The sequence below is a fragment of the Atta colombica genome, unplaced genomic scaffold (assembly GCF_001594045.1).
Source record: "Atta colombica isolate Treedump-2 unplaced genomic scaffold, Acol1.0 scaffold112, whole genome shotgun sequence".
Lineage (NCBI taxonomy): Eukaryota > Metazoa > Arthropoda > Insecta > Hymenoptera > Formicidae > Atta > Atta colombica.
Window position 1 is genome coordinate 118132 of NW_017259198.1, and position 9815 is coordinate 127946.

Below are 9815 nucleotides of genomic sequence, written 5' to 3' on the forward strand. Positions count from 1 at the left end.
GTATTCACAAAGTTGAATCGCGAGACATCGTACGCCATCCGCAAGAAATCGTGAAAATTCACATTTATTTTATTTCAAACTTGCTTGCAGCATACTGAACTGAATATATGAGATTCTGGCCTTTAGTTGCTCGACTAGAAGAAGATATCCGAACAGAAGCATCATCAGCAATAGCAGCAGTAGCAGCAATTTCCGCCTTGAAATCGCTTTAATTAGGCTTTTTTTAATATTCGAAATCGCAAATGCTTCGATGCGTTTTGTATTTTAATAGAATATAAAAAAATATGAATTTCAATAATTAAGCTGTCAAATACGTTCACGTTGACGATTTAAAATCGATATAAAATAAAAAGAATTAATCACTTGTTTAATGTGAAATTGTAAAATTCATTTAATTTATATCATCAGCGGCAGATTATGATCCTAGCCATAAATAAGTACACATGTAATAGAATAAATGTCACAAGTTGAATTACAATTATTAAATCTATTTCTTGAGGGTTTAATGAATAAAAATTACTTCTACTAATCAACACAGATAAAAGCGTCTTCCAAGTTTTTCGAGCATGTAGACAAGGGTTGTCCTATCATCCTCTATGTCTTATTCTCCTTCTGTGAGTTCAGTAGTTAGAGATCTCAATAAATATCAATTCCTATAACACTCTCCCGTTCAATCCTCGTCGTTGTTTGTTGCAGCGTTGGCGCTTGACAGTTTTCACATTAGCGAGTATCGTTGCTGTTTCTGCAACAGTCCATACCCGACGACATCTCATCTGAAAAGTCATCTGACCAGAGGTTGCTTCATGGATCCAACCTTCTCGATAGAGAAACGGCGCAGTCTCAACAAAATGGAGTCTAGAAATTATGTATGTCCAAAGTGCTCTCAAGGCTATAAGAACAAGCGTACGTTAGATACGCATCTGCGTATCGCATGCGGCCGCGAGCCGAAATTCCAGTGTCCATACTGCGACCTGAAGAGCAAACACCCGCCGAATATTTATACGCATATTAGACGCAAGCACAAGGGTGAAGATCTCTTTTTGATAATCAATAATAAATAAATTAATATAAATTAAATCAGGTTGTAAAATTGTTATTAAATTTATATATACGAGGGGCTTTCAAATTTAATTTATAATTTTGAAACTCCTCATAATTTTATTATGAATGAATTTGATAACTATTTTATAATTTTATATTCTTGTAATTATTGTCATGGGATGAAACTCATGAATGTCAATAAGTAAGCGGAAGAATTCATATTTGTACTAAACTGTCTTAAGACTGTAAAATTTTGATTATAAATTATTATTATTATGAAAAAAATTAAACAAGTATATCAATTATTTATTCTACATATGTATATATATATTAGAAAAAAAATAGGCAAAAGAAGCTATAAAATGCATTTGAAGCTATATCAATTGTGTTCGATCGTATTATGTATATTTTTTACGAATATATTATGAATTCAATTTTCATGAGTCTGGATCTTACACAAAAATAAAGATTGCATTTTCAGGGCGTATCTTTTTATTTTCTTTCCTCCCTTGTTAGTTAAACGCATAAGAAAATAATTTTACGTTCAATACATTCAATTTTTGTAAATTGTGCTTTTTGATTATAAAAATTTGCGATATGCGTTGAAAAATACTAGTCAGAAACAAATTATTACAATAATTATCAATAAGTAGTGATGTATTTGTACTGTGTGTCTTGTTTTCTCGTAAAAAAGTAATATTTACCATATAGTAATTAATTAAACAATAAATTCTTTATAATAATAAAAAGAAAGACTGTGTGCGTCGTTTTATGAGATTATTATTTTTAAATTCTATTCTTAGCGTTACTTTTTGTTTTATAATATTATATTACTGCAATAAAGTATGAATATAAAATTAATTCCTATCTTTTTATTTCAGATAACTGTGACATTGCAACTTAATAACACCAACGACTGAACATTGAAATCGTTGAAGAAATTGCGCAATTTATTAGGATTGACTTGAGAATTATAGGGAGAAAAAAAGTCAGGAATATATTTTATACAGTCTCATTTTGTACGAAATTTACATACTTAAGCAAGATGATAAAGAGCAAATAAATGAAAGAAATAGTAAAAAAAAAAATCAAAAATCAATAGAAGATGCAATCTTTATATTGATATTTGTTAAATTTTATCCCAAGTTTTATTAGATCAAAGAGAGATTTGTTAATTCTGATAGCTATTGGAATATATTTACTTTAACTATAAAATTTTTTTTACTGTAAAAAAAGTGTGTTAAAATAACATAATATTTTCTTTTCTGCGAATTTTTTATATCTGACGTGACGTTTTCCCGTCCTCAAAAAATCATTCCATTCCTTTTATCAATATTGTGGTTGAGCGATTTTTTCAATTTTTCTAAATAGTTTTTTTGTACCAAGGTACATTTAATACTATTATTTTCTTATTGATTTCTAATTTTGGTTTCTAATAAACAAATTATGCGTTTTATTTCAAAAACAATTTTTATTTGTTTATTACATAGAATATGAATTATTATATGGTTTATTGTTCTCATAAATTAACATGCAAAATGAAATATATATGTAGTTTTGGAGAATTATTTTTTTAGAGAATGTAATTTTTTTGGAATTAATTGGGAATATTTTTTTAAAGAAAATATTGTTTTATGTCTTGTCTTATTTATATAGGATAATTTTTATTTTTTTCTAATTTTATTTTTAAATGTGGATTAGAAAACTAAGTAGAAAAAAACGTAGAATTTAAGAAAATATTACTTTTACATAATATTATGTCCTGTAATATTTATTCAACTGTAAATGAATTTTTTTTCTTTAACACGATCGAATGTACAATGAGAATATATGTGATTGTAGTTAAAATGTTAATTATTGTAAAATGAAATTATAATGACATTTCAACGTATTTTGATTTCAGATAATATGTAAACAATAGGTAATGGCACAACAATTAAAATTGAAAATGCTTACAATTTGAAATTGGTGAAAATAGAGGAAGAATTGAAAGAAGAGTATATACATGTTTGTTCTGAGTGTGGAAAATTATTTAAAAATCCACGCACTCTCAAATCATACAAATCAAACGATTGTGGAAAAGTCTACATTTGTCCAAAATGTAAAGTAAAATCAGTTCAATTATCGAGCAAGTTTTTGTAGGCATAGGAAACATTGTCGAGGATAAGCGTGTAACATGTAAATATATCTAATATATTGTACTATGTATTAGTTATAGATATTATTTTTTAATTCGATATATGAAATAGTATTAATCGAAAACATTAAACAGTAAGTATCATTTATAACACGATTTAAATACATATATAATGATTTAAGAGAGTTAAAAAATTGTTTTGTTAAGAAGAATTATCAAGAAGAATTATATACAATATTTATGTAGTATTTAAAGATTAAAAAAAATATATGAATATAATATTTTTTTTTACAGAACTGTAATAGAAATTTCGAAGCTAATGTTTGTTAATATAGTTCATTTTTGAAAATTTTCAAGAAGTATGTTTTATTTAATTTTAGAGAAATATATAAATTTTCTTAATTCTTTTTAATAAAATAATTTCAAAAATAATATTTTTATTTTAAATGTCATGTGTTTTTTATTTTCAATTTAAACTTTTAATTTAGATCTTTATAATATTTTATAATTTCAATAGATCTCCTAAATTCTTTAACAATATTTTCTGCGTTTAACAAAATTTATTTTTAAATTTATCGTTAATTGAGAAAACGTGAGATTTTTAGTTTAAATATTATTTTAATATAGTATGTTATATTTTATATATGTACTATACATATAATGACGTATAATATGGTTAAATAGGTTTTAAAAGTATTTGTCACAGTACAAAACATTTTGTAATTTATGTAATTTTTGTATTTTTGCTAAATGTGACTTGTACACTCAACATCTTTTTTTTATTATCTTATCTATTATCTTATTTATTACCTAATTTACTACTTAAAAAGATTCACAAAAATAAATAAAAGCAATTGCTCAATCAATTTATACCGTACTAAAATTCAGACTTATGAGACTATTTCATTAATTCATTGTTTATCACTCTGAATACAGGGCTGAATTTAAGCTGATTTTTGAGATTTTGGCAAATGTCGTGTGAGCGAATCATTACTAAGGGCGAACTGTTGGTGATTCTTGTGTTGCAGAACCGCAACGTCCATCGTCCGAACTTACGCCTGTATGTACTGCAACAAGAGCTTTGTCCTTAAACGCTTTCTTTATGCCCATCTGAAGAAGATCTGCTATTGGAATCCGAATTCCGAGTGTTATCACGCGCAGAGCTCAAAACCCTTCTTGTGTTCCAAATGCGGTGCTTCGTATTCGAAGCAGTATTTCCTGACACAACATATGCATAAAGATTGTGGTAGAATTTTAGAGTGCGATAATTGCGGGAAAACTTGTCTATAGTCATGCAGTTTGTACAGGCATAAAAAACGGTCGTGCATGTACTAACTGCACGGAAGATGCAATCTTTGCAACTTAAGACGTTGTCTGTAAAATTTGTATGAAACTATTCAGATTATTGACTCTGCGTACGCATATACATGTATACATATATGTATGAATACTCGACTGATCTTTTGAATATAACTGCGAATGCTTAAGTTTTCTCTATAAGTTACTAGTTTCAATAGGATGTAAAAGTTTATTATTCGTTACAGTACAAAACTTTTGTAATTCGTTAAATTGCTAAATCTGGATCATATTATCAAAAATTTGTTCAGATTTGCGAGATTATTTCGTTTTTTATCACTTCGAATACGGTATCGAACTTAAGCACGAATTTTCGGTTTTTTGATATTTTGATGCGTAAACGAGTCTAATTTGAATAGCATTAAGGATAAATCGTTGTTGATTCTTGTATTACAGAATTTTGCATGTCCGTTGTTCGAACTTATACATTCAAGACTTCGCCTTTAAGCGCTTTCTTTACAGCCTTCTGAAGAAGAGCTGATTACTGGAAGTTGCTGCTATCCGAGTTCCGAGTATATTACTATACGCAAATATTAAAACTCTTCTTGTTTTGAATGCCTCAGAGTATTCAGGGAAGCAGAGTTTCCTGAAATGGCATGTGCGGTAGAACTTTAAAGTGTGATAATTATGACAAAACTTTTCTGCAATCGAACAACTTGTATAGACACAAGAAGTTGCTATCCGTTACACCGAAATAGCAATCTTTGCGACTCAAAGCGTTGACTATAAAATCCATATGAAGCTACTGGGATCATTGTGAATGTCGATTGATTGCGTTAGACGTAACTGTGAATGATTAAACTTTCTCTGAGTTTACTGGTTTCTTTAGTCTAGTCTTTTCTTTAGTCTAATCTTTAGTTTAGGATTAAATGTTATTGGACGTTTGATAGGTGTGCCATAATTTTTATTATTACACTTATTTTTATAATTTATCAAGATTCTTCTTTGTTATTATTATACAAAATAAATTAGTGTAATATCATATTGTTTATTAATTCACCTAAACACTATATTCTTTATAATAATATTAATTTTAATAATTACATATTTATTTTATTTTTCAAAACTGAGTTACCATCCTTTACATGTACATAACGTGCAAATAAATTAAAATAATGTCACTAAATTCTCACATTCTCAACGCAACAATGATTCCATTAATGTTCTGTGTATATTAAACTAAGATATTTTAACAGCCAATATGGGAGTAAATGGCACTGTGTTTCTCTTCTCGCTACAAAGATATTGTAGGGAAATGTGTCAACATACAGCATATTTTTCCAATTCATTTTAATGTGACAGACTAGTTTATATGTACGCATGAGATACATTTTACAGCTTTTTGTTAAAAAAAACTCTTGATCTTTTGCGGTCGATATATAAATTTTTAAACGCTAAAATGATTGTATTTAAATATTTCTTATTTTGTGAATTTTTAATAAATTTCTTAAATTTTAATAATGTATTAATATTGTTTATTATTAGAGAAATGTCGATGGAACAAATGTGAATAGTGATTCGTTGTTTGAGATTTCTGACCGCAAATGATTGAACTAAATTGAACATTTATTTTTGTAACCCACGAATAAACCCGCAAATAAACACTTTCTTAGAGAGAAATCTCGCTTTATTAATTTTGTGTATGCTCGCTTAAAGATACGAACGCAATCGACTGACGGAACGGTAATCGTGTTGCAGAATTGGAGCTAAGCGCGAATAATTCGACGCGCGGCGAAGGCACCAAGAGAAAGTATAGTTGCAAGTATTGCGGCAAGGGCTTTACGCAGTCTGGTCATCTGAGGAGTCATCAGAAGAGCTCCTGTTACTGGAACCCCAGGTCTACCTGCCATCAGTCACAGAAGATTAGGCCGTTCTCCTGCACACAGTGCGGCGCTTGCTACTCCAAGCAATCGCATCTCATCTTCCATGTGAGACATGAGTGTGGTCGTACGCAGAAGTGTAATGTCTGCGGCAAAACATTTCTGCACAGTAGCAGCCTGCGAAGACATCGCCAGAGAGCCCCGTGCAACTTCCAGCTTTGCTAATGCGCGTGACACGTGCTTTGAACTGAATACGATTTTGGTCGGAAGATATTTCCGAACGATTTTTTTCTTCATCTTTGTTATCTAGAAGGACACATAGTGACTCAGATTTAATGTTTTTTGGATATCAATTATTATATAAAAGAACTTTGATAATGAGTGGCAATAATATGGAGAATTCTGGAACGCTCTATCTATAAAAAAAAAACTTTTAAAATCTTGTATTGATATCTCTATTACAAGATTTTAACGTTTCTCGGAATAGATTTTCGTTGAGATATTTTTATCGATAGGCCGAAATACAGTATGCGTTGTCATACGGCGCACATCGTTTACAGTGCAACTGAGCACTAAGTCAAAGAATGATTGTGATATGTTATAATAAAAATGTATATAAATTATAATATCGAATATTTCTAAAATGAAAAGATTGTTATTATTTTTCGATTCCATTTAAATACAGACGCTTAAATTTCCGCAGAAACATCCAATTCATCTCAATAATATCGCATTTTTGTTCAGAAAGAAAAGGCCTTATTGTTGACATTTTGCCGTTCAAGCACAATTCCTTGCTTACAGATTCGCTCTATCTTTAGATTTTGCCTACTCTGGCATTCAATGGCACTTTTACTGATCCGTGTCTCTTTGTTTTCAGATTATTTGTTCGAAACCAACCAGCGACATCGAAGATTAGAGAAATGGCAAGCTAAAGAGTCAATTTTTCTCAATAATCATGAAACATTTTCTAAATTGATATTTTGATCTTTTTGTATTTTGTGTTCAGATGTTTTACACCGAACACTAAGTATTTAAATGACGTACATACGATTAAAATGCAAGAATTTACAATGATAAAATATACTCATAGTGACTTTGCGCTTAAAGAATTATCTTTATATTGATTGATATGTTTTCCCTTGTATATTTTTTGTGGCTACAATGGGCTTGCATGCAATTTTAATGTTTATTTATCTTTTCTTTTCTTCATTAGTTATTATATTGACGATTAGTTATAACAATTTTCTGTTATTTGTAACAAAGAAAATTTTTTAACTCGTTAGCGACACATTACGTTTATTATCATTTCTTTTTTAAAGCATTTGTTCGCATCGTGTTACAGAGAAAGAGTCATCGCAGGTAATCGGAACGCGAGCGAAGATATCAAGAAAGAAAGAATCACAGAAAGAAGAACAATTGGTATTGAAGCAAAAGGAAAAATTATCGAAGAAAAGAAGAACAAGAGCTAAAGGAAGAAAAAATAATTTTATCAATGATATGCCTTCAACGAGCACTGCGCAAAGTTCTTCAAGGGTTTTAGAAATTGTTATAAACGATAGCTCGCCTCAGAGTAGCGATAATGAAAACTCTGTGCCTTGGACCGACTCGAAGAATGTGGAATTAAACTTATACAAATGCCAGTATTGTGGCATCAGTTACAAGAAATGTAGCATTCTCAAACATCACATTATGACGACATGTTTGTTGAATCCGAACTCTAGAACCATGAAGGAAGCTGGACTATTCAAATGTCTAGAATGCGGCCGTAACTATAAGGAATTGAAATCTTTGAGATTTCATCAGAAACACGAGTGCCAGAAAAAAGTAACGTGTCCAGATTGTGGCGTAACTTTCATTGGGTCAGTTGTTTCGGAACGTCATAAGAAGAATTTTTGCAAAATAAAGAAACAATCCAGATTGAAGATAGAAGAGCCACAGAGTGAACTCTTCGAAGATGATGAATTCAGCATTGACTCAGATTAAGTTAAAATAACAAAATGATTTTTAATTTTAATGTTTTTTTTAATTACAATCAAAATATTTTGCGATAACTTTAATAATCGATTGAAAAAAGTTATGTTTTGTTTCATCTTCATGAAATTTCTCATATTATTCATAGAAAATGTCTTAATTCATAAATTATTAATTATCAAGTTTATATTTTTTAATATTTGGAGGGAAATTAGTATTTCTTCTTCAAATATTCAATATTTATTTCTCTATCTGCCATAAATGTGAAATATTATTTTTATTGTTTCTTTTTTTTAATAAAAGAGAATTTTTTTCTACGAGTATATGTTTCTACAATTATATAAATTAATAATAAGTTTACTTAATACATTAATAAGTTTACTTAAAGCGTTTATATACGATTATTGCGTTAGTTGCAGTTAAGTTAATTTGTTCTGTATCTAATGAAAAGAATTATAATTTGATTTAAATTCCGTTTCTGTGTGTTGTTTGCTCCAATGCAATCTAATCCAATCCAATCCAATTCAATCCAATCCAATCCAATCCAATCCAATCCAATCCAATGGTGCAACATCCCAAATCGGGACAGTTATTACAGGAAGAAACATCATTGTTGAAGCAAAAAGAAAAATTATCAGAGAAAGGAAGAACAAGAGCTAAAGGAAAAGAAGATAATTTTATGAATAATATATCTTCAACGAGCATTGCGCAAAGTTCTTCAATGGTTTTAGAAATTTGTATAAACGATAGCTCCCCTTAGACCAGCGGTAGTGAAAACTCTTTGCCTTGGATCGACTCGAAGGATGTGAAATTGAACTCATACAAATACCAGTTATCTACCTTTCGCTAGCATTTGTATGAGTTCAATTTCACATCCTTCGTATCGATCCAAGGCAAAGAGCTTTCACTATCGCTGGTCTGAGGCGGACTACGTATGGTGCGCACGCAGGTTGTGCGCAGAGACATACGGGATCTACAATTTAACGCTGGTTCCGACAGTTTTGAGAGAAGTTTTCTTGGCAATAGATACTCTTGGTGGTCAGGCCACTGAAGATGAGCTACGAACGCGTGAAAATTCTTGAGTTTGCCTAGGATCAAACCCGGGACTTCCATAGTAGTTTCGTGTGCTACTTACTATACTACGCTCGTACTCGTGTATTGTTTACTAATAAAAATAATAAAAATTTTGTACATTTAACTCTTTTATAACATTTTATTTATTATAACATTTTTCTATTAAACTATTTATTATATACATTTATTATACACATTAATTAATACAACTTTTTTATTTCTGTTCTTTTTCTAATTGTTGATAAATGACAATTCTATAATATGTTGTTTCATCATATTTTTTGTGTGCGTCATAAAAGACTTATAATTAGTAAAAACGTATAAATATGCATTGGCTACGATATTAATAAATATTTAATTACTAAATTTATATTTTATTAAATAAATATTTAATTACTAAAGAATTAAATTATTAG

General features: G+C 29.5%; 1 protein-coding gene across 1 annotated transcript in view; it reads left to right on the plus strand.

Annotated features, from left to right (window-relative positions):
- Positions 1-8337, plus strand: part of LOC108693977 (protein jim lovell-like) — a 40339-nt gene extending 32002 nt beyond the window's left edge. The window contains exon 7 of the mRNA XM_018203223.1: positions 7697-8337. Coding sequence (XP_018058712.1) covers positions 7697-8337 — 641 coding nt within the window. The remainder of the gene's footprint in view (positions 1-7696) is intronic.
- The last annotated feature ends 1478 nt before the right edge of the window (positions 8338-9815 follow it).